General features: G+C 41.1%; 3 protein-coding genes and 1 long non-coding RNA gene across 11 annotated transcripts; all 4 read right to left on the reverse strand.

The window, feature by feature from the left end:
- Nucleotides 1–4805: 4805 nt before the first annotated feature.
- On the reverse strand, nt 4806–5823 carry LOC115167296 (uncharacterized). The gene is made up of 2 exons (XR_003870466.1): nt 5352–5823; nt 4806–5143 (listed from the first exon to the last, which is right to left on the reverse strand). It is a non-coding gene; the product is annotated as an uncharacterized LOC115167296 (long non-coding RNA).
- A 998-nt stretch (nt 5824–6821) lies between these two features.
- LOC115167312 (beta-1,4-galactosyltransferase 7) lies at nt 6822–13151 on the reverse strand. Of its 7 annotated transcripts, XM_029721645.1 has the most exons (7): nt 12318–13151; nt 11946–11987; nt 11219–11551; nt 10753–10978; nt 10167–10250; nt 8271–8375; nt 6822–8132 (listed from the first exon to the last, which is right to left on the reverse strand). In XM_029721645.1, the coding sequence occupies exons 1-7, from the start codon at nt 12368–12370 to the stop codon at nt 7974–7976; spliced, it is 1002 nt and encodes a 333-aa protein (XP_029577505.1). In that variant the 5' UTR covers nt 12371–13151; the 3' UTR covers nt 6822–7973. The 7 variants fall into 7 exon arrangements, with proteins under 7 accessions (XP_029577505.1, XP_029577516.1, XP_029577510.1 ...); XM_029721656.1 differs by lacking the exon at nt 11946–11987 and having other exon boundaries at nt 6822–8129; XM_029721650.1 differs by lacking the exon at nt 11946–11987.
- A 455-nt stretch (nt 13152–13606) lies between these two features.
- On the reverse strand, nt 13607–17591 carry LOC115167339 (transmembrane emp24 domain-containing protein 9-like). Its single transcript, XM_029721686.1, has 5 exons — nt 17404–17591; nt 16703–16803; nt 16424–16549; nt 16113–16259; nt 13607–15327 (listed from the first exon to the last, which is right to left on the reverse strand). Exons 1-5 carry the CDS (start codon nt 17549–17551, stop codon nt 15178–15180), a joined length of 672 nt encoding a protein of 223 aa, XP_029577546.1. The 5' UTR covers nt 17552–17591; the 3' UTR covers nt 13607–15177.
- Nucleotides 17592–17855: 264 nt separating this feature from the next.
- On the reverse strand, nt 17856–24012 carry LOC115167302 (vesicular integral-membrane protein VIP36). Of its 2 annotated transcripts, none has more exons than XM_029721612.1 (8): nt 23693–24012; nt 21344–21462; nt 21052–21169; nt 20652–20731; nt 20135–20296; nt 19714–19828; nt 18986–19105; nt 17856–18800 (listed from the first exon to the last, which is right to left on the reverse strand). In XM_029721612.1, the coding sequence occupies exons 1-8, from the start codon at nt 23826–23828 to the stop codon at nt 18640–18642; spliced, it is 1011 nt and encodes a 336-aa protein (XP_029577472.1). In that variant the 5' UTR covers nt 23829–24012; the 3' UTR covers nt 17856–18639. The 2 variants fall into 2 exon arrangements, with proteins under 2 accessions (XP_029577472.1, XP_029577463.1); XM_029721603.1 differs by lacking the exon at nt 20652–20731 and adding an exon at nt 20783–20865 and having other exon boundaries at nt 23693–24007.
- Between the last annotated feature and the right edge of the window lie 1514 nt (nt 24013–25526).

The raw sequence follows: 25526 nt of genomic DNA on the forward strand, positions 1-25526 counted from the left end.
GACAGCCATTTTGTTTGTCTAAATGACTGATTTAATTCTCTGTTGAATTGACTTGTGACTAATAATAGCCTATCCATATACGTTTTATTTAAATGTTGCAAAATGATATCATATTAAATCAGAAGCACCATAATATGAGATGTTCTTGTTAATGACTGACTAATTATAACTTACTCATAACAAGTTTATTATTCCCTATGTCCCGTTCCCAAAAGGTCCCTAAAATCTAGGAAATTAGCCTTGTACTAGAAAACCATAAAAAAGGTTCTCACACAAAGGAGTTATTCAGCTTTTTCCTATTTTATAGCCAATATCTGACAGTGGCACCTGTAGGTTTATTGATCAATTTAATTCTAGGTCAAAGATCAGACTAGTCCAAACCTTTAAAGCCACTTCTAACAATTTGAACATGATAATTCTAGGGATTAACTACAAAATATCTCTGAGGTTTACTAGGTATTTTTTTTGGTCAAGGCATCCAAAACCACTGAGGACTGAAAATCATTTAAGTCCTTTCCAGAATAGGCCTATAGGTCTACTAAATGAAAGTCCTTTACAGAATAGGCCTATAGGTCTACTAAATGATACTCCTTTACAGAATAGGCCTATAGGTCTACTAAATGAAAGTCCTTTACAGAATAGGCCTATAAGTCTACTAAATGAAAGTCCTTTACAGAATAGGCCTATAGGTCTACTAAATGAAAGTCCTTTACAGAATAGGCCTATAGGTCTACTAAATGATACTCCTTTACAGAATAGGAATATAGGTCTACTAAATGATACTCCTTTACAGAATAGGCCTATAGGTCTACTAAATGAAAGTCCTTTCCAGAATAGGCCTATAAGTCTACTAAATGAAAGTCCTTTCCAGAATAGGCCTATAAGTCTACTAAATGATACTCCTTTACAGAATAGGAATATAGGTCTACTAAATGAAAGTCCTTTACAGAATAGGCCTATAGGTCTACTAAATGAAAGTCCTTTTGAGAATAGGTCAGTTAAAGAGGTATTGTTTTACTAAGGTCAAAGGTCTGGGAAATATGTCCTCTTTACGTTATGTCCAGGGTACCTTCCCTCCCTCTTTTGGTAGTTACCATCTTAGATGTTGTTGAGGGAGTGGGGTGGGGGTGGGGTGGGGACCAGTAGATCAGAGAAACAGCCAGTCCCAGGAACCCAGGACAGATGTCAGTCCTTTCAGGGGAGAAATAATCAGGACGAACCACAAAAGCCCCCTGCTTCCATCTTTCATGATCTGCTCTGTGGAAAGCTGATGTGAACCACCAAGGGCCAAAGAGCCCTTTGAGTCCCAAAGGAGTTTAGTCTCCACCCCTCTTGTCCCCTATACCAATCCTATAACGCCCAGTCCCGCTGTATAGAATTAATAGGTTTTACTGGCAGATCTAGCCCCGGAGCCTTTGATTCAGGTGGCCATTAACAACTATTAATTTTGCCTCTGGCAATTAATGACAGATTTTGCTGGTCTGAAAGGAGGTATTAAGCAGCTGGAGTTTTTGTAGGCACGCAGGGGTGTGAAGCTGAGTTAAAATGTGATTATTGTCACCCTGCATGGTCTGCCTTGAATCAGCTAACTGGAGTTAAGTCCCTTTTACAAGGAAGGAGGTTACTCTATTCAGAAAGGAACAGAAATAGGATGTGTTATAGGAAATGCCATTTACTTTATTCTATATAGTAAACTGTAGTATAAAGGACATGAAAAACATGAGCCGTTTTATAGAACTCTGCTGAATGGAACATTCATGGACACATCAGGTCATTACAGATTACCTTTATGGTTTCAGTACATTGAATGAGAAATGGAGTGAAGAAAACAATCCCCTTATTAAATATACATTGTCGTTGATGATATTAATTCAGCATTTTAATAATAACTTTATCAATTCAAATAGTTACAATATTGCCCTAGTTAAGTACATTTGTCAAGGGTAAAGTTGAAGGGCATAATTTTTGTCAAATCTTGTGCTGGTTTAATAATTTATTTTCATTTATATTTAATTTGGTGGTATATTAATGATTTCAAGTGAATTAATTGGTTACTATGGGTGCTCTATTTTTTTAAATATTTTATTAGGATCCCCATTAGCTGTTGCAAAAGCATCAGCTACTCTTCCTGGGATCCACACAAAACATTAAATATTACCTAATACAGAACATTAATAGACAAAAACAGCTCAAGGACAGAACTACATACATAAAAATAAAAAAACCGTAGCCTCCATGTCAATGCATTCACGCAAACTATTATGTGGTCAATGCCCTCTAGTGGATTTTAATGGTCTCAGTAAAGGTCAGTGCGGGTTGAGCAAAAACCTTTACTTTTTAAGATAATATTGATGTTCTGTTGAAATCAGATCTGGGATAGAATTCATGATATTTTCTATAATTACCTATTTGCAACAAAAAAATGTTTAATTCAATTCAACAATATTATTTTATTTACCCCGAATTACTTTAACTTTATTAGTTATTAATTATATAATGTTAATTAATTTCACACGTATTATTTTTTAATAACTACATAATGGAAACTTCCATCTACAACATAATTGCAATTTTTTTATTAATTTTTTATTTCCCTTTTATTTAACCAGGTTGAGAACAAGTTCTCATTTACAATTGCAACCTGGCCAAGATAAAACAAAGCAGTTCGACACATACAACAACAGAGTTACACATGGAGTAAAACAAACACAGTCAATAACACAATAGAAAAAAAGAAGGTATATATATATATAATGTGTGCAAATGGCGTGAGGAGGAATTTAACCTTGAAGCATATTTAGGCTCAAATTGTGGAACGTTTTGTGCCCTTATGGCTGTCTCTCTCTCTCTCTCTCTCCGGACTGTCTGATTTATTTACTCTCGCGCACAAACATTTCCTGTCTCTGTCAGCTCGAGTCCATAAAGGTCAATTAGGGAGAAGAATGTCAGTGTTGGGTCTGACTTTAAGCTTTTACCTCCACACACCTGGCTTCTAGGAACATAATACCTGGTTAAGTGAAGGCCAGTGTGCCTGGGGGGACTTCTTAACTCATTGAAAACGAATAAACAGTCTGTAGTGGCCCATAATGCATTAGTCACTCAGTTTGGTGCTATACCTGCAGTCTTCTGTCCATCACACTATTGTCATCCGAGTATATTAGAATTAGTCGATTTGGATTATATATTTATGTAGCCTATAGTTATTTGCAGCAAGTTGTGTGTTCTTTAATAAATCTACACTTGCTGTTTTGGACAAGGCATTTCCTATATATTATTCATCATTTCACATCTATAGGTCAAAGGTTTATTAAAAAAAATTAAAATACAAGAGAATTGCATATCAAGTAGCTAAAAAATATCAGTCAAAACAACAATATAGAGACAGTGATCAGTCGAAAATATTCCACATTAAGAACAGAAACAACAGCAATACAGGAGGCTAGGCCATATCCTGGGTTCGGTATAGAAGGCCTATATCCTGGGTTCAGTACAGAAGGCCTACATCCTGGGTTCAGTACAGAAGGCCTACACTCTGGGTTCAGTACAGAAGGCCTATATCCTGGGTTCAGTACAGAAGGCCTATATCCTGGGTTCGGTACAGAAGGCCCACACCCTGGGTTCAGTACAGAAGGCCTACACCCTGGGTTCGGTACAGAAGGCCCACACCCTGGGTTCAGTACAGAAGGCCTACACCCTGGGTTCGGTACAGAAGGCCCACACCCTGGGTTCGGTACAGAAGGCCCACACCCTGGGTTCAGTACAGAAGGCCTACACCCTGGGTTCAGTACAGAAGGCCTACACTCTGGGTTCAGTACAGAAGGCCTATATCCTGGGTTCAGTACAGAAGGCCCACACCCTGGGTTCGGTACAGAAGGCCTACACCCTGGGTTCAGTACAGAAGGCCCACACCCTGGGTTCGGTACAGAAGGCCCACACCCTGGGTTCAGTACAGAAGGCCCACACCCTGGGTTCGGTACAGAAGGCCCACACCCTGGGTTCAGTACAGAAGGCCTATACCCTGGGTTCAGTACAGAAGGCCTATATCCTGGGTTCGGTACAGAAGGCCCACACCCTGGGTTCGGTACAGAAGGCCTACACCCTGGGTTCAGTACAGAAGGCCTACACCCTGGGTTCGGTACAGAAGGCCTATATCCTGGGTTCGGTACAGAAGGCCCACACCCTGGGTTCGGTACAGAAGGCCTACACCCTGGGTTCGGTACAGAAGGCCTATATCCTGGGTTCAGTACAGAAGGCCCACACCCTGGGTTCGGTACAGAAGGCCTACACCCTGGGTTCGGTACAGAAGGCCTACACCCTGGGTTCAGTACAGAAGGCCTACACCCTGGGTTCGGTACAGAAGGCCTATATCCTGGGTTCGGTACAGAAGGCCCACACCCTGGGTTCGGTACAGAAGGCCCACACCCTGGGTTCGGTACAGAAGGCCTACACCCTGGGTTCGGTACAGAAGGCCCACACCCTGGGTTCGGTACAGAAGGCCCACACCCTGGGTTCGGAACAAGGCTATGCCTACACCCTGGGTTCGGTACGTGGATAAATGCCACCACATAAACTGAAAGGGAACCCAATAAAAACTCCAGGTGTAAAAGGAAGGCGGGGGAAATTATATCACATAAGGAATGTTGTGATATGAGGAATATAAAATACATTACAAAAATGATATGGCTAAATCTTCAGTGACTCATAGCCTAGCTGATGAGCAAAAGCATACCATGCCAGGCCACACAGTGGTAAAATATCGGCAATTTTCTCTCTTGTTTGACAAGAATAAGAATTCAACAATCATCATGAATGTGTGTGATGGACTCAAGGCATTTACTAATATAAAACACATTTTAAAAATACACCCATGACTCGTCATTGTACACGGAAATCAACTAATCCTCCTCCTTGCTCGATGTTTCACCCTTAGTGTGTCTCTCCGGTACACCGACCATGTCCCCGTGGGCCTTCCTCCACCGCGTTCTGCTGTCCTGGAACCAGACTTTGACCTGTGTCTCGGTCAGTCTCAGCGACGAGGCCAGAAGAATCTTCTCCGTCCGGTGATCATGTACCGCTGCTTACTGCACACCTCTTCTACTTTAGTCAGCTGGTTGTCGGTGTGTAGATAGTGCGGAATCTCCTGCTGAGAGAAAACAAACATTCATTTGCTATATATTCTTAATTATACATTATCCCAATGATCCTTATTCCATTTGGAATATATAGAGGAGTTAGATCATCAGTTTTACAATACAATTCGATGCGAGACCTATAATGTATGCTACTATCCTTTGGACCATAACAATAAAAGTCGGAAACATTTACGACATAAATTATACTTTAAATCTTACCGTTCTACAGAACTTGATTATAACCACTTAGACGCCTCTAGTAAACTGGGTGAAGTGAATTTGTGTCTCCAAAATGAGCCCAAGTCAGCATCGCAGGATGGTGCAGTGCGGCTACGCCTGGTCGCTGGATGTGCATGGCTTGTTGTGCGGCTGCTTCCCCGGAAGGACCCACGGAATGGATCACTTCTACACTGAAGGATCGCGATTTTTTTTTGTCTGTGTTGTTGATAGAATCGTGTTTGGCAAGCATGAGGAGATGTCCGTTGCTCCACCATAAAAAGGAAAGTTTGATGGTAATGAGAAAGGAGATGTCCCGTTGAGGGAACTCGCGCTCAGGCTTCCTCTCGTCATGCTGCGCGGTTGAGTGTGGCTCAATGTGGCTCCTTCTCCAGGCGGGAGGCGAGGACTTTATACCCCGCCTCAACAGATAGATCAGAGGGCCTGAGAGGTGTTGTCCCATCGAGTCAGAAACTACTTTGAGGAGATTAGTGTAAACCTTTCCTGATGGGGCCTGTCCTAAATGTGTTCTGGTCGACCAAGAGCCGATGGATCAATTATGACCTGACAAAGACTTCAGACAGGAGCTTTGCATGCGGGGCTGAAGTAACAAATCACCACAATCATGTTTCAGTAGACAGGCCTAAAGGTTTTCATTGTGATATTCAAATGAAATAACGATCTAATCGAAAACGAATGCCATTGGGTTTCAGGAAACGTCTGCCCCCAGAATTAGGCAAAGTTGCCATTGAGTGAGACTCAGTTTGTGCTTATGAAATAAATGTGTCTTTTCTATAAATATGTGGCTACAAAAGGCATACACCATAATCACATATGGACAGGACATATGGTAGCTTGCTCCCTGGGCTATTTAAACGCAATAATGAAACTTTTCATGGTCATGAAGCAGAAATAGGCCTAACTACTGCAGTCTTGAGCTGACTTTAAATGCATAACAAGTTATGCCTGATTTTATAAACTTACAATACCATATAGTACATTTCAGACAGGCTATTGTAGACTTCTTGGTAGTGATACAAGTATCTACTAGATTCAAAATGTGGCTTGTCTATAACCAGCGGGACAATGCAGGGTTGACTTCAAAGGCTGTTTACAGGATCAGGAAGATTAAAGACACCTGGAATGACAGGCTAGTGGTCGCTTTAAGCACCTGAAATCTAAACAACAGGTTACACACCTTAATTTACACTGTCAAGCAAAGTGCCATCAGTTATTAACTAACCCTATAAGCATTTCCTGAGAAGGTTTCACCTGAAACAAGTACTTTTCAATTATAGTGAGAAACGTCAACATAACGAAGTCTAAGTACAATGGTCTTCTGTCATACAGAACTTCCAAACGGATCAGTTAGATCATGTTAAATATTGAAAATACGATATAGATGTGTTAATCATATTATGTACAATGAAGACATTTATAATGAGAATAAAACAATGTGCATGTTTTCCCCCGGGGTTTTGAGTCATAACTTTATATAAATACTGAATATTGTACAAATACATTTTTCAGTACCATCATTCAAAAAGACATTGAAGCAGTATGATATATGGCCAAACTGTTGTAACATACGCTTGACATTACCTAAACATATGTTCATTTACCTAAACATATGTTCATTTACCTAAACATATGTTCATTTACCCAAACATACTTTCATAATATCAAGTCGTTCTCTGAAAACTTTCTAAAAGCACAAACTGTAAACCTTAAAAGCTGATTTACCATCAACAACAAACCCAAAATGGCACTCTGATACTCAACTCACTACTAGTTGAGTACATGATGGGTCACAATGGATACCGGATGAGAATCCAGCGCTATGTATCATGGAGGTGGCATGCCAATCCGGTGCATTACAATGTCAGAAAGAAAACCCTTTCATAGTAAACTAACTCTGATGATAAGACATTAAGCCAGACGGTACAGCAGAGTTCAACTGAAGGACAGAAAAGGGATTCCTGAAAATGATCCACTAGTATCACACTCAGCAACAGACCACCTTACATCCCATTGCTGGTTGGCCTCCGAAGCTAAGCAGGGTTGGTCCTTGTCGGTCCCTGGATAAACAGATACAAAGGACTTTGCTTATGATTTCAGTACACATTTCCTTAAATGTGTCGGCAATATTGGCAAAGCGTCTGTAGTTTAAAGCCCCTGAAGTTAGGCCTGCATGAGATCCAGTCACTCACAGTTCTGAATGCAAGCCAGACGGCTACGCTGCAGATCTAAAGCACAACATCATTTAGCTAGTTTATAAATACATTCCATCTCTCCAATGAGGGAAGGCGTTGCTGGGTTCAAAGGTCAGAGGCCAAAGCCTCTTTTCTGGACCGGCCAGAATATGGTACCCATGTCTCCTGGTGCGGTTGTTTGTTTTAGCCATGTCCTCAGGACCAGAAACTGTCCCGACGTAGCACAGCAAGCAGGGGCTAACAGCACCCCTCTGTAGCATCAGGGTCATATTCATTAGGGCACACAAAAACAAGTGTTTTTCATTGGAGAAGCTCAGGTAGTCCCTCCCTGTTTTAGTCTGTTTTCTTCCGTTTGATGGATAATGAACATAACCCAGATGAGAGGCAGCATAGGTCTATCATGGAGGCCATCTTAGTTCAACAGACACCAGGGAGTCTTGTCCGTGTCACACTCCAGTTTGATGTTGAGGACAGTGACAGGGGCTCCACTAATAGTCAGCTCCTGTCTCGACTCCACCTTGTACTGCAAGTTAGTCAGCCCGCCCTCAGGGTCAACCTTGAATTGTTCCTTCCAAAAAACGAGGAGAGAAAAACAAATGTCAGTACTGTGATTAGAAATACAACCGAAGAGATCAATCCAGTATCTGTCTGAGAATAGAACACATAACAATACAACACGGTAGTAGGTGTCCAGTGAATGCATCTCTACCTGTTTCTGTGCAGCCACTCTCCTCTGGTCTCTCTTCCTCCAGGCAGGGTCATGGATGTGGCGAAAGGTTTTATACCCTGTTTTTATCCCACTGGGCCTGAAGAGCTGACAAACAGAAAATGACAGATTGATTATATTATTCATAGTATTTAGAGACGTGGCGGAGGCTGTTTTGCTGATCTACATGCAAACGTACTCTTGAGTTGTTCTACTATGTAGGGAGATGTATCAGATTCTGATGCTAATCAGAATCTGATAGAATAGCTAGGAATCAGGGATTAACCCAAATTCCTAGCTATGTCTGTCTCTTTGTGACACGTACAGTGAGGGAAAAAAGTATTTGATCCCCTGCTGATTTTGTACGTTTGTCCACTGACAAAGAAGTGATCAGTCTATAATTTTAATGGTAGGTTTATTTGAACAGTGAGAGACAGAATAACAACAAAAAAATCCAGAAAAACACATGTAAAAAATGTTATAAATTGATTTGCATTTTAATGAGGGAAATAAGTATTTGACCCCTCTGCAAAACATGACTTAGTACTTGGTGGCAAAACCCTTGTTGGCAATCATAGAGGTCAGACGTTTCTTGTAGTTGGCCACCAGGTTTGCACACATCTCAGGAGGGATTTTGTCCCACTCCTCTTTGCAGATCTTCTCCAAGTCATTAAGGTTTCAAGGCTCGAGTCTGGAGACTGGCTAGGCCACTCCAGGACCTTAATGTGCTTCTTCTTGAGTCACTCCTTTGTTGCCTTGGCCGTGTGTTTTGGGTCATTGTCTTGCTGGAATACCCATCCACGACCCATTTTCAATGCCCTGGCTGAGGGAGGGAGGTTCTCACCCAAGATTTGACGGTACATGGCCCCGTCCATTGTCCCTTAGATGCGGTGAAGTTGTCCTGTCCCCTTAGCAGAAAAACACCCCCAAAGCATAATGTTTCCACCTCCATGTTTGACGGTGGAGATGGTGTTCTTGGGGTCATAGGCAGCATTCCTCCTCCTCCAAACACGGCGAGTTGAGTTGATGCCAAAGAGCTCCATTTTGGTCTCATCTGACCACAACACTTTCACCAGTTGTACTCTGAATCATTCAGATGTTCATTGGCAAACTTCAGACGGGCATGAATATGTGCTTTCTTGAGCAGGGGGACCTTGCGGGCGCTGCAGGATTTCAGTCCTTCACGGCGTAGTGTGTTACCAATTGTTTTCTTGGTGACTATGGTCCCAGCTGCCTTGAGATCATTGACAAGATCCTCCCGTGTAGTTCTGGGCTGATTCCTCACCATTCTCATGATCATTGCAACTTCACGCGGTGAGATCTTGCATGGAGCCCCAGGCCGAGGGAGATTGACAGTTCTTTTGTGTTTCTTCCATTTGCGAATAATCGCACCAACTGTTGTCACCTTCTCACCAAGCTGCTTGGCGATGGTCTTGTAGCCCATTCCAGCCTTGTGTAGGTCTACAATCTTGTTCCTGACATCCTTGGAGAGCTCTTTGGTCTTGGCCATGGTGGAGAGTTTGGAATCTGATTGATTGATTGCTTCTGTGGACAGGTGTCTTTTTTACAGGTAACAAGGTGAGATTAGGAGCACTCCCTTTAAGAGTGTGCTCCTAATCTCAGCTCGTTACCTGTATAAAAGACACCTGGGAGCCAGAAATCTTTCTGATTGAGAGGGGGTCAAATACTTATTTCCCTCATTAAAATGCAAATCAATTTATAACATTTTTGACATGCGTTTTTCTTGATTTTTGTTGTTGTTATTCTGTCTCTCACTGTTCAAATAAACATACCATTAAAATTATAGATGGATAATTTCTTTGTCAGTGGGCAAATGTACAAAATCAGCAGGGGATCAAATACTTTTTTCCCTCACTGTAAAGGACAGTCCTGGTTTACCTGTAATCCAGCAGTTCTTAGTCTCCTGTAGAATTCATCATCTTCTCTTCCCCATCCCCAGAAACGGTTGGACATGCCGTTGCACTTCAGGAACACAGAACATGACACAGCTAAAACAACACACCACAATCATACAATTATTATGATCTATCCTGATGCCTAGTCACTTTACCCTGCCTTCATGTACATGTTCATCTCTGCACATTTATCTGGTACTGGTACTCCCTGTATATAGCTCCACATTGATCTGGTACTGGTACTCCCTGTATATAGCTCCACAGTGATCTGGTACTAGTATTCCCTGTATATAGCTAAATTTTTGTTTATTTTATTTCTCTTGTGTTACTATTTTTAAACTCTGCATCATTGGTAAGGGCTCTTAAGTAAGCATTTCACAGTAATGTCTGCACCAGCTGTATTCAGTGCATGTGACAAATAATTTTATTTTAATATGTGCATGGGTAAAAAAATAAATAACATATTGGCGCTTTGAAGTGCTGTCTATTATTATGGATAATGAATGATTAACTTAACAATAGGCTAACCTACCATGTGATAATGACTGATTAACAATAGGCTAACCTACCATGTGATAATGCTGTTTGGTGAGCAGCAGGATTCCTCCCACGTATGTCTTGTAGTGATACAGGGGGTGCAGCTCTGGTGAGGCCACGTGGAAAGGGCCCTCCTCTGGGAAACCATAGTCCAGAGCTTCATTCAGAGGTAACAAGTCCACATCATGCATGGCGATGTAATCAGTGTCGTTACCACTCTCCGTGTAACCAACGTTAATGAGAGAGGCTCTGTTGAACCTGTGGTGAGATATGGGTGGAACTCATTATTTACTTCCAGGAGGAGTCAATATTTATTTGGTAAGGCGCACATCCAGATTATAGTTCCCCTATGCCAATCAGAATTCATCAACCACCATTGGACTGAAATAGAATAGAACAGGATAGAACAGAAGAGAATATGTTGTGGCCTTCAGATTAGACAACAGTTCTGTTGAAGGCCTAATGACTAACAGCAAAATAACATCTTCCATCACTTACCGATAGTGATCCATCTGGTTAATTACGAAGATCTTATGCAGTATTTTCTTGTTGTTCAAGAAGGTGTGCATGAATGGGACAAACACCAGCAGCTCCTCAAACCTCTCCCTGAAAGGTATCAGGAGGGCCAGCTTGTGAGGACCCCAGGAAGGGTCGTCCGCAGCGGATGCCTGTCTCTCCAGCGGACAGGGCTGATGTTGGAGGCGTCTGTCATCCACTACAACCTGGCTCATGTCTCCTGTACAGCTGAGTTGGAGCCATAGGAGGGAGACCAGTACCAAAACCACACACAGACCAAATAGTTTGTAGACTGTGCATTTCCCAGACCAGAATCTGAAAGTAGAAGTAATAGCAAGTCTCATATTGAGCAATGTTGTGAAGTCAATCAATGCTATGATGCACACCTTCACCACAAATTGATCAAGTGCCATGCATGTAAAAGTGAGCGGTTAAGTAGCCGAAAGACATCACATTGCCATTGGAAAAGAGCTAATAGTTAAAATGTTTCATTAACTCAGTTAGGCATTAGTATTGTACATTAAAACGCTTGCACAACCAAACCCATATACACTGTATGCATTGGCTACGTCTAGATTATAAGGCTGAGTGGCTGATTTAAAATACTACCATGCAATTTTTACCAGCAAACAAACAAATCAATGCACCAACATTATTTCACACAACAAAATCTGAGAGCAACAGACTTCTATTGTAGTCAACTACTCACTGATTACGCTCTTCTGGACGAGGTACTTTTGGTGTCTCATTTCTTTGAGGTTGAACAATACCAAGAAATTATGTGAAATACTTTAACCATCTTCAACACCTGACTGCAATCCATTTACACCAGCTGCATTCTCAAACGTTTTTGAGAAATAGGCTAGTGGCCCAATGTAATAGAGATTTAGGCTTTAGTGTACCTACAGTAGTAGTGCATTTTTATGATTCACATAGGCCTCACTAGTACATAAAAATGACATTTTACTAGTTTGCTAATGTCTTGAAATGCATAAATCTGTTCCCTCATCTAGCCTAACCAGTCTAGGATTGGATAATCTCTCATTGTTAACATCAGATACCAAATACCGTTATGTTTTACCTTCTGTCTTCTTTGAAATAGAGGACTGGTTTTCTTCTAGATGAATACATCATTTTCAAAGTTGCAAATGACAACAGCTTCCAAGGTTGCACAGAAAAAATAAAGAGTATTGCTATTCCCCAGAATTTGACAGTAGTTAGTTACTCATGAAACAGAGAATGTTTTTGTCGTGATTCTACAATCGAACTTGTCCATTCTTCCTGGTTCTCTCCTTTGCAGTCGGATCTCGATGTTCTTGTCATATTCTTCCTCGAAATGTCACAATACGCCTTTGATTACTGACATTCCGTGTCAATTTTCTTGTTACATTGGCAAAGCTTTGGCTTGACGCTGGCTAATGACTAGCGAGCTTTCTAACAAGGGTGTAATCATTAGTCCAAACTGTTGTAAAACGTTTTACAGCTAAAACGAGTTGGACACGATATTGGACACGTTCGGGTAGGTCCAGACCCATTTCCTTCCGTTTAAAGAAACGTTTTGCAACAGAATCGGCGTAATGAAGACGCCCCGGGTGGACACGTGGCAACACAGAGGAGCATGGGAAATGTTGTTCCTACCCGCCATGACCTACAGCACAATGAGACCCGTGGATTTCGGGAAGCAAAAGAAGTCTAGCAACAAACTATACAAATATAATTAGTTTCGATAATTAACGGTGTGTTTCACACACACTACCATACGAAAGTTACATTGACATAATTCGTTAGTTCACTAAAAGAGCTACTCACGAAAATATCACCACCTTTGTTTTTCTAAAGTTCGCCGAAGACATTGCTCCGGAAGAAACACATAATCAAGACTAAACATTCCTATGCATTTGGGGAACTAGAGAACACATTCCCAATGGATGGACCCACGTCTGATCGATTTTTGTTTGGCAAAGTGTCTTGGGAAATAGTAATTCAAGCTAGCTAGCCAAAGGTCACACAACTTTATATTTGACTGCAATTTAGACACGTTTTCAAATTTACAGAATCTAAAATATTCCCACCCAAAATAAACCATTAAAATCAATTAAATTAAAATCACACTCAATCTCTGACATCTAACCATAACAAAAAAACACCAATGATGAACTAACACAATTAGGAATCAATTTGGGAACATTAAGGATACACAAAAAAAGATTAACTGAACAAAAAAGTTTTTGCAAAAATTATCCAGTGTAGTTAATAATTGTTTTATGATAGACAAGAAGCAAAGACTGCTTTCTGGCTAAATACTTTAAGTGTACAATGGATGTTTACCCACAAATCGACTCCTTGTACATGATGAGAACTGGAGCAAACTGTTAACCTGGACAGCAGTTCTTTATTGAAATAAATCAGTGTCTTCATAACTCTACTTGAGTATTTGGAGAAAGGAAATGGACAAAACAGAAGCCAAAAACACCATCTCTCCTGGTTCACTTAGATATGCAGTATAGATGGAGAAAAAAAGCAAATCTCTTTAAATCAATATTCACTTGACCATCATCAAGTCAATGGATTGTGATAAGTGAACATCTTTGGCAGTGTATTCAGCAAGTTAGGGAGAAACTGTGTGAACTGCTTTCTTACTTAAGCAAATGCATAGCTAGTATTTCACATTACTTTTTGTCTTCCATAGAACTACCATATTAACATCAGACACTATCACCACCCTTTAACTAAAATGTCAGGTTTCTTGTCTCACTTTCCAGCTTTATAAATTGAACATGAAATAAAAACACAGACAGAGCCCGTATTCAGTAAGCGTCTCAGAGTAGAAGTGCTGAGCTAGGATCAGCTTTGACTTTTAAATCAAAATGAATAGCAAGGGGTAACAGATACTAGATCAGAAATCCTACTCCAATGTGCTTTGTGAATATAGATACTGGCTAACAAGACAGGAGAAGGTTCCACATTTTCAAGATCTCCATAAAAAAAAAAAAATGCTGGATGTCTTTCTGTTTCTAAACACACAGACCACGACTGACACTAAATACATCTGGGGTTGAAACATAAATTCATTTGAATCTAAATAAAAACATCCAGACACAAAGACCAGTATGCACACATGACCAAAAATACATTTCATAAATCAAGTCACCATTTCTGTTGTATGGCTCTGAACTAAAATAGGTGATCTCTCTCAGCCAGTAACAAAACCCCATTACAATGCATGTAGAGTGAGAACATTGTCTAATTAGTTTGAAAACACACCTGTTATTTTGAGAGAAGAGATGCGGCCTGTAATATGACTGACAGTCACAAACAGAAATATATTATGGGGGTGTCGGGGGGCAGTATGTGTTGAGAAAAAAAATACAGGTGGTTTTAACCTTCGAAGGACAATGTTTGATATCATCAATTGTATAAAACCATGTTTGATATCACCAATAGTATTAACCATGTTTGATATCATCAATAGTATAAAACAATTTTTTCCCCAGCCTAAAGTAAAACATATAGCATAATGTAGAGGATCATAAATAAACTAATTGCAGACTGATATCTTATAGAAACAGGGATGGGCAATATCAATGTCATAAAAGGGTCTTAAAAATCCAAAAGCAGAGCCCTATCAAAATACAAAGTAATTGGGTGGTTTTCACTGATAAGATGGTAACTTCACCAGTCTGCACATATACTTCTGGGAGCAAACACGCATTCGGACTGATGTTTGAGTACTGCATTCAGACCAGGGTTGGGTTCATTTCACTTATCAATTCTGGAAGTGAATTTAAAACCTGAATTGATGAATGAAAAATGCCTCATAGAAAACAATGGGAGAATTTTCAATTGAATAATAGAGTTAAAGTTCACTTCCTGAATTTACTGATTTGAAACTGAATTGATCCCCAACCCAGACTCAGAAACAACAAAATGAGAGTGCAGGTCTACACTAATTTCTTGGCTTCGAAGAAACTCTTGAGATGTCTCATCTGCCAGAAGCCAATGGCCACCAGGATCAATGTCTGAACGATGGACCACCACAGAACCCTCTGGTTTGTGCTCTCACTTGTCTGCCTGAAGCGCTCCTCACGGTACTGAAAAAGACATAGCAAAGCTTTTAGAAATACAAATAGTAGCACACAAGCCAAGGGAATCAATATCTGAACTCCAACCCGACCCCTACTCACTAGTAGATCTGACAGGATTGGATAGGCGGAAGCAATATGGCGATATTCCCACCCAGCCATTCAGAAGACTATATTAAGCCATTACTCAAATACTTATATCTATCCAATCCCCTCAGATCTACAGGAGTGGCTAGAGTGTGGGGGCTAGAGGTAAATATGGAATTCAGCAAATGTCTTAAATCAAACTGCCTTGAAAAGACTGATATTTTAAGGAGAAAACATTGCACCAAATGGTTCGTTTCGCGTTCACTCCGCTCAGTGTTTTACGGACCACCCGCCGGTAGACGTCTGTGACATTATTTTAGTATTTTTCTACATGTAGAATCAGTTTGTAAATTACAGCCAGCTCTCTTTTCAGAGGTGCCAAGTACTCATGGCAAGCAAACAATACCAGTGTGTCCAGGGCTTTACTCAGCAGGACAGCTGATGTAGACTTGAGTTAGAGTTGGGCTCCCAAGTGACACAGCGGTCTAAGCAGTGCTAGAGGCTTCACTACAGACCCTGGTTTGATCCCAGGCTGTATAACAACCAGCCGTCATCGGAAGTCCCATAGAGCCGGGCACAATTGGCCCAGCGTCGTCCGGGTTAGGGTTTGGCCGGAGTAGGCTGCCATGGTAAATAAGGATTTGTTCTTAACTGACTTGCCTAGTTAAATAAAGGTTAAATAAAACAACATTTAAAAATGTACTAACCCTCTGATAGTTCTGCTCCTTCTGGATCTGGTCCACTTGCTCCACCAGCTGTCTCACTCTCAGCTGCAGCTCTGTCAGCTTGTCTTTGGCTGCAATCTCTGCATAGTTATTGGTGTGCTCTCCCACTTGGATGTCCAGGTGAACTCTCTGAGGGTGGTTCACAGCAATTCAGAGCAGCATCAACATGGGTATTTTCAAAACACTTCCACCCCCCCATCCCATATTGTATCCTGCCATCAGCTTTTCTTATTGACCCACATTGTGAGTGCAATAGCCTTTTTCCCCCACATTTGTCACACTAATGTACTTACAAGCATTCCTCCAGCGAAGAGGGCAAACTTGGAGGAGTTGGAATGAAGGCAGATCTGATGTTCTCCTGGGGTGTGAGAGGTGAAGGTGAATCTTCCCTCCGAGCCGTACTGACGAGACAGGATCACCTAGAGTCCAGACAAGAAAAAAAACACAGGAAGCAACACTTTTTCGGTATAATTACTATTCATTGCAGCTTGGTTTTTAATTATTCTCACAGGGTTCTCTCAGAGAATAACATATGATGTGAATGATACTGGTTTCTGAGTGTAGCATCCTACCTTCTCATCAGGGTCTTTCACCTCAACAAACATCCCCAGACCCTGTGTGGCAGGAAGGTACTCTTCTTTCTGTTTGTCGTACAATTGTGTACGATAGTTTCCTAAAAAGAGAAAAATGCAATTGTTTACACATGCCAGCTTCTACCGGTCCTATCTTTACAAGTGCCTAGCTAGAGGGTAAAGTGTTAGGGCCTGGGGTTGTTTCTGGGCAGGACCTACGATATGGATGGTACGACAGTAAAATATGATGTAGTTACACTTGATATGGTTTATATTTATTAAAGTATCCAAATCATGATAGTTGTAGCTAGTTGACGACATCAATATGACAAGTGTCAGATTTGTATTGTTAGATATTACTGCACTGTTGGAGCTAGAAACATGAGCATTTCGCACCTGCGTTAACATCTGCAAATGTGTACGCCACTAATAAAATTGTATTTGATTTGTATAGCTAACGTTAGCTAGCTGGTTAACTTAGTTAGCTAACCTGCTCATGAATTTGAGTAACTAGCTAGCCAAGTCTGTCAACAAGTCAACTGAAAAGTAAGTTAACAGACACATTTAATGTTGGCTGGCTAGATAACTAGATTGCTGGTTAACGTTAGCGAACTCGGAAGGTAGTTTGACGAGATAGCTGTTCACGTTAGCTGACTTCCCGAGGCTAAATAGCATAGCAATCCCAAGATAACGTTACTGACCGATGATCATGGTTTCATCCGGAATTTCCTCTATGAAGCATTTCTTCTCAGTCTCCCCGATGTGGAAGTACAGCGAAGAGACAAAGGTGTAATAAACGTTCAAAAGCAAAACTAACAACACACAAGACTGCATTTTGACTGCCATCATCTTCCAGGCGATGATAGACGAAGGATGTTGTAATCTGAGTCTGCGCGGACACCAATGCCACGTAACCTATCGCTTGTCTTCGTCCAATCAACACTCGAGTTAGACTTGTGGTTATGGTAGTTCTAAGTAATGTTCTTCCGGTTTCATGATTATGCACTACGAATGTATTTTATTTTTTTAACCCAACACTCACAAAACGAATGAAAATAATTAACTGACTATGGTCTTCAATTTAGATATCAATTAGTTTGTGTACTGTCTGTCACACAACATGATATGAAAGCATTAGGACTATACATTAGAAGACATTTGGGGAGACCAGTTTTATTGAGTCTTACAGGATAACTCAACAACGGCCTTGTTCAGTTTGAGTCATTCAATCACGGTAAAGGGATATTTCCACTCAAATAATCCGTGTTTAAAGCAGCCACCTCAAAAGGAAAGAAACACTTTATGCAGAATAATTAAAAAACACAATTCCCGTGGATCTAATGTAAAATGAGAAATGTGACACAATCTCACATGAGAGATTTGTAAAGCCCCCAGTATGCCTTACCAAATGTAAATGTGCCCGAAATCCTTCCCAACACCCATATTGAATTCAAAGTCAAGAGCAGTTAGAGGTCAATGTAAAACTAAATGAAATCCTAAACATATGTAAAATCAGTCCAATCACTCAGAACCCAATTGTATAAAAAGATGAGGTGAAAATAAATCAACTTATACAGAAAATGTGAAAGTAAATCTCCTCTGAAAGTTATTTAACAAAGTGTTTTACAGATTGATCCAAACCAACAAGTATCCCCTGTACTGTGAAAGCAAAAATAACAGGGGAAAGGGTGAATAAAAACAAAAACAAACTGCCTCCATCAAAAGGTCACTCATATACTTGGTAGTAACCATTAGTCATGGTTATTTCACAAACATTGGACAATACCATAAGTGACTGTAATCATTGCGGTGCTTCAGCAGATATAAACATTTGTACAATCTTTAGAAAATTCACTTTGGATGTGTTGCTGAATCTGTATTTTTCACAACAGTTCATTTTACAAATACCTCTCACATACAGAAATATGTTTTCCCTCTCAGTAAAACCTCCTGTTTCTTTCCTGGCGCTTCTGAAAGACTACAGCCCCTACAACACCACAAACTACAATTCCCAGTAGAGCACATAGCAGAAGCAGGAAGACCTTCCAGCCAGTAAGAGGTGTGCTTCGGAAGTTACCAGTAGGATCATCAATGTTGTCTGTGAAAGAGAACAATTAAAAGAATGATCATGGTTAACTCAATCTAACAAGTCTACTCACCTACCAATACCGTACATGATCTACAGTAAGATGACAAATACCTAACTGTGGTCAAATAGAATACCATATTTGTCTATTTGGTTAGAACAGAAATGGGTTTTCTTTATCAAATAAATCTACCTACCTTTGGGGGACTTCAGCAGGCTGACGCTTGGCTCAATCTTGGTCCAGTCCAGACTGTCCTCATCAGGTGTGTGTTCCACCATCAGTTGATACATCTTCATAGAGATGATGTCATGGTTATCTGCAACATGAGAGTTGTGTTAGCATGAATCACCATAGACTTCAAATGTACAACAGACAAAGCCAGACTGTGAAATGACAAACAAGTAATTGGTTCAATCTGTGTATACTCTCCTGCACAGCAAGATGTTTTAAATAAGAATTGAATCAAGGTCAGGCATTATCTTTCTCAGCGTGCAGTTTTTAAATTTGTGTTCGAGACCAAAAAAAAAAAAAAAAAAAAAAAGGAATGATCTACATCTTGAAAGAATCAGTCTCTATTTAATCCACCCTGACCCAACCTACCAGAGATCCCCTGTAGCAAGAATCAGTCTCTATTTAATCCACCCTGACCCAACCTACCAGAGATCCCCTGTAGCAAGAATCAGTCTCTATTTAATCCAACCTGACCCAACCTACCAGAGATCCACTGTAGCAAGAATCAGTCTATTTAATCCACCCTGACCCAACCTACCAGATATCCCCTGTAGCAAGAATCAGTTTCTACAACCTGACCCAACCTACCAGAGATCCACTGTAGCAAAAATCAGTCTATTTAATCCACCCTGACCCAACCTACCAGAGATCCCCTGTAGCTAGAATCAGTCTCTACAACCTGACCCAACCTACCAGAGAGATCTCCTGTAGCAGCAGAAGCCCCAAAGTAGTACCCCGTGGGGAGGCGGACACCCCCGATGTCAATGCACTCTTTCCATTCATTCTTATCATCAATGTCAATCATCACCTGTAGAGATCAGAATGGCACAATTCAGCAATTGCCATTATTTGAATAGAAATGTATCATGTCAATTACATAACATATACTCTATAACATAGAAGAAAAAATATATACATACATTTCATAACACAAGAGGCCAGGTTCCCAGACAAAGACGAAGCGTAGTCCTGGACCAAAAAGCATGCTCCAAGGAGCATCTCCATTAAGCATGCCGTTTAATACAGGACTAGGTTAAGCCTCATCTGCGTTTAGGATACCAATCCAAGATGTCTAGACTATAGTAATTTATATATCTTAAAAAGGGATTCCTACCGTGAGTCTGCCCTTGGAGTAGCGAATGGCCAGGTAGGTGTCATGGTCTTTGTTCCTGATCTCAGAAGAGCAGCCTCCCAGTTCAGAGGTACGTCCATCATTCCCATGGTCATAGGGCAGAGAACCATTACTCACCATGGCAGAGATGTAGGGGAAGGAACGCTAGTGTAAAACACAAGGGATGTAACAACAGAAAACAGACAAATATTCAATATAGATAGACATTGTGAATCAATTATTTGATCCTAGTCCTGACTCAGTTACCAATCAATCCATCTTACTCTGTGATGCAAAAATATTTGTACATGTAATTCAAAATGTGTAAAAAGCAGAATGCAGCATATTAAAGGTGATGTTCATAATGTTACAAAAAGGTCCTTCTCAGAAGGCAACTAAAAAGCTTCATATGAAAAAAATAACAAAGAAACTCAAAAGAAAATACATCACATTAAAATCCTTCCATCACATTGACATGAAACGCAGGAGAATAATGATAAATGTAGCTGCATCAACTCACGTCAGCCGCCTCATCGTTATGGTACGTGTCTATAAAAAGGGCGAGACCGTGGAACTTAGCATTGCTGCCAAACACAGACCCTGCAAAGGGAAGAATCACGTCAAGTCAACCAGCCAGATCGCTGCACTTACATCCATCCCATGGAGATCATTGCGGAAGGTATCCACAAATAAAGCCAGGCCAACAAAATGATCTTGGTTTCCAAAGACTGGGCCTGAATGGAAGGCAAAGAGGCGAGATATGATGAGCACATGACTGAGACTTACAGTGATTACGGCAAATGCAACCCAGTGCTACCACATCACATAGACTAGTCTATTGATTTGATTGCCAAAGCTTTGTACTGGAATGAGGAAGTGATTGATGACAAAGATTCTATTTTGGCAAGATGATGCATTACCTGGATTAAGTCTCTCCTTCGTGTACCAGATGGCGATGCCGTCTCCATGGAGATTTTTCTTCCCCGATCCGTGGATCTTGTACTGCACGTGCATCTCCCAGTCTTTTAGATAAACAGGCTGCACAGAGAAAACACAATGACATTGGATCATCAATTCAACCATGAATTGGACCTAATCAGTTTAAAATGTAGATATTCTCCAATCAAGCTATAATGGATTTGAGAGTGGACTGTATTTTCGGTCTGTAATGCCAAACAGAATACATTTCATAGAAGCTAGCTCCTTACTCACCACTGTGTTCCATATGGATCCCTGTTTACTTCTCTCATCAGGTGTCAGGCGCACATACGAGCTGGTGACTAGCGTGCTCCCCCAGAAGTCCCACTGACTGGATGGGCTGCTTCCAACACCTGTACAACATTTTAGTGAAGAGTCGAGCAGGATTTCAGGGAAACATGGAATTCTTCACATTCTTCTCCCATTGTTCATCAATTACTCATTGCCACCCCTAGCCCAGCTCTCGAGAACCCAAGGGGGCCCAAGGTGGCTTATAGCCGGTCCCAGTCTTGGGTTCTCAGTTGATGGTATGGAGGACAGCTGGCACCATGTGAACTACAATCCCGACGCTCTGTTTTAACGTTTAAAAACATTATTAATCCTCGCTAGCAGCTTTGGAACTCTTTGGAACTTAACTTTCATATAAACAAGTAAGAATCTTTCAAATACAAAATTCAATTCCCCTCCCCCCTCTCACAAGGGTCAATGGCTCAATGTAATGGTCAATGGCTCAATGTAATGGTCAATGGCTCAATGTAATGCAATGGAAATAAGAGTTATGAATAAGCAGACTAAACAGAGTTGAGTGGAGTTGGCTACCCCAAGCCTGGCCCAAGATGTACTCTTAAGGAGCCTAATGTTACTCCTCAAGGGCCAAGGACCTAATAATTTTTTACAGTTATTTTACCTTTATTTAACTAGGCAAGTCAGTTAAGAACAAATTCTTATTTTCAAAGACGACCTAGGAACAGTGGGTTAACTTCCTTGTTCAGGGGCAGAACGACAGATTTTTACCTTGTCAGTTCGGGGATTCGATCTTGCAACCTTCCGGTTACTAGTCCAACGCTCTAACCACTAGCCTACCTGCCGCCCCATATGATATCCTAATAGTAACATATGCTATCCCATCCTAATAGTAACATATGCTATCCCATCCTAATAGTAACATATGATATCCTAATAGTAACATATGCCATCCCATCCTAATAGTAACATATGCTATCCCATCCTAATAGTAACATATATTTTTGACCAGCAACAGATGCACAGGCTTTGGCAGGGTGGAAAAAAACTCAGTAGGGAGAGTAACCGTTTCAAGATGTGGGCACAACGTTGTATGAATGCCACCAGGGCACAGACAAACAAAGAGAAATATGCTGCTGAAAGGGATAAGAAGGCAGTAATTTCAAAGACAGATCACTGTAATTTATACTATACACTTTTATAACATTCATTTCATTTGAATAATGTTGAAGTACTAATTAACAATGAAATGTTTATCAATAAAATTGAATGTGGGACTTTAAAAGGAGTGTTCCAACTCTTTGGTGAGTAAAAATCCCATGGGAAATAATATATATGTAACAAAATATCTGTAAAAAAAAAAAAAAAAAAAGTAAAAAAAATAATATTTTTGTCCTCCGAAGAGAGGGGTGTATGGGCCAATAAAATACATACAAATAAAGAGTGTTTAAGTGGAGTTAGGGTGGTGAGTTTCCCCTGTATAGGGTGGTGAGTTTCCCCTGTATAGGGTGGGGTTGGGTGGTGAGTTTCCCCTGTATAGAGTGGTGAGTTTCCCCTGTATAGGGTGGGGTTGGGTGGTGAGTTTCCCCTGTATAGGGTGGGGTTGGGTGGTGAGTTTCCCCTGTATAGGGTGGTGAGTTTCCCCTGTATAGGGTGGTGAGTTTCCCCTGTATAGGGTGGGGTTGGGTGGTGAGTTTCCCCTGTATAGAGTGGTGAGTTTCCCCTGTATAGGGTGGTGAGTTTCCCCTGTATAGGGTGGTGAGTTTCCCCTGTATAGGGTGGGGTTGGGTGGTGAGTTTCCCCTGTATAGGGTGGTGAGTTTCCCCTGTATAGGGTGGTGAGTTTCCCCTGTATAGGGTGGGGTTGGGTGGTGAGTTTCCCCTGTATAGGGTGGTGAGTTTCCCCTGTATAGGGTGGTGAGTTTCCCCTGTATAGGGTGGTGAGTTTCCCCTGTATAGGGTGGGGTTGGGTGGTGAGTTTCCCCTGTATAGGGTGGTGAGTTTCCCCTGTATAGGGTGGTGAGTTTCCCCTGTATAGGGTGGTGAGTTTCCCCTGTATAGGGTGGGGTTAGGGTGGTGAAAACTAGTTTCGACCTGTCCCTAAATTAATTTAGTTCAGAGTTAGTTTTGATATTTCAACCTGCGTGTCCTGATAGGGTCAAAATCAACATGCGCGCGTGCGGTCTGGTCAGCATGTTATGACGGAAACAATGGAATGCAGGACCCTATTGGGCTCGTTAGTAAACTATCTAGTTAATTAGTATGACTGGCTCCTTAGCAGCTAACGTTATTGACAAGATACAAGTTAGCTATCATTATCACATGCCGTTAGCGTACTTACCCTGGTACGGTTTCATGAGCGAATGCTCCCGCTTTAAGTGCTCTACATTGCCGTCTGTTATATCGCATTTCACTAGAATAAAGTGAAGTAATAGGAAAAGCAGTGGTCTGCTGATAAATGTACCAAAACCTCTCATTTTGCTACCATGGATCCTGGATAACCATCTTCCTGATCCGGGTAGGACACACCAACTCCCACTAAAATAGTTCCTATGTTACTTTTCAGTTCAGGAACTTTGACCGTGTCCTATTTTTGTTGTTGTTGAAATAACCGTCTATATGAAAGTAATATTTCGATTGTTACCTTTCAAAGTTCAAACAGTATTTTGTTTGATTATCGTTTTGAACTTGTAATTGTAAAGAATGTTTTCAGAGTTGGTAAAAATCACTATAGCCAATCATAGACGAGCACATAGTTAAAGACAACAAAAACGACCAATCAGGGGCTTGGTTGTAGTTGAAACGTTTGCAAATGGCACAACGACGTTTCTTTTTCTCCACTAGATGGTGCCACTACATCAGTTTGTTTATTTGAAGAGTTCGTAACTTTCTACTGTGACGGCCCACCACAAGGTTGCAAATAAAAACTATGAAAATAAAAGCTGAAATATTTACTTCACAACAAAAATAAAGATAAAAAAAATACTAAATGACACAAACGGAACAATTCAAAAGCACCCAAAGGAAAAGCAAAGCTAAAAATATGTTTTAAGCTTTCTTTTCAATTTGTCCACAGATCAAATCAAACTTTATTTGTAACAATCGCCGAATACAACAAGTGTAGACCTTACCGTGAAATGCTTACTTACAAGCCCTTAACCAGCAGTGCAGTTCAAGAAGAGTTAAGAAAATATTTACCAAGTAGACTAAAATAAAAAGTAACACAATAACCAGGCTATATTCGGGGGGCACTGGTACTGAGTCAGTGTGCAGGGGTACAGGTTAGTTGAGGTAATTTGTAAATGTAGGTGGGGTTGAAGTGACTATGCATAGAGAATGAACAGTGAGTAGCAGCAGTGTACAAAAGGGAGGGGGGGGGGGTCGTCAATGTAAATTGTCCGGTGGCGATTTTATGAATTGTTCAGCAGTCTTGTGGGTAGAAGCTGTTGAGGAGTCTTTTGGTCCTAGACTTGGCGCTCAGGTACCACTTACCGTGTGGTAGCAAATAAAACAGTCTATAACTTGGGTGACTAGAGTCTCTGACAATTTTATGGGCTTTCCTCTGACACCGCCTATTATCTTGGTCCTGGATGGCTGGAAGCTTGGCCCCAGTGATGTACTGGGCCGTTCGCACTACCATCTGTAGCGCCTTACGGTCAGAAGCCTGCGCATTTGCCATACCAGGCGGTGATGCAACCGGTCAGGATGCTCTCTATGGTGCAGCTTTAGAACCTTTTGAGAATCTGGGGACCCATGCCAAATCTTTTCAGTCTCCTGAGGGGGGAAAGGTTTTGTCGTGCCATCTTCACGACTGCCTTGGTATGTTTGGACCATGATAGTTCGCTGTTGATGTAAACACCAAGGAACTTGAAACTCTCGACCCGCTCCACTACAGCCCCATTGATTTTAATGGGGGCCTATTCGGCCCGCCTTTTCCTGTAGTCCACGATCAGTTCCTTTGTCTTGCTCACGTTGAGGGAGAGGTTGTTGTCCTGGCACCACACTGCAATTTTCTGACCTCCTCCCTATAGGCTGTCTCATCGTTGTCGGTGATCAGGCCTACCACTGTTGTGTCGTCAGCAAACTTAATAATGATTTTGGAGTCGTTTTGGCCACACAGTCGTCAGTGAACAGGGAATACAGGAGGGGACTAAGTACACACCCCTGAGGGGCCC

The sequence above is a fragment of the Salmo trutta genome, chromosome 3 (genome assembly GCF_901001165.1).
Source record: "Salmo trutta chromosome 3, fSalTru1.1, whole genome shotgun sequence".
Lineage (NCBI taxonomy): Eukaryota > Metazoa > Chordata > Actinopteri > Salmoniformes > Salmonidae > Salmo > Salmo trutta.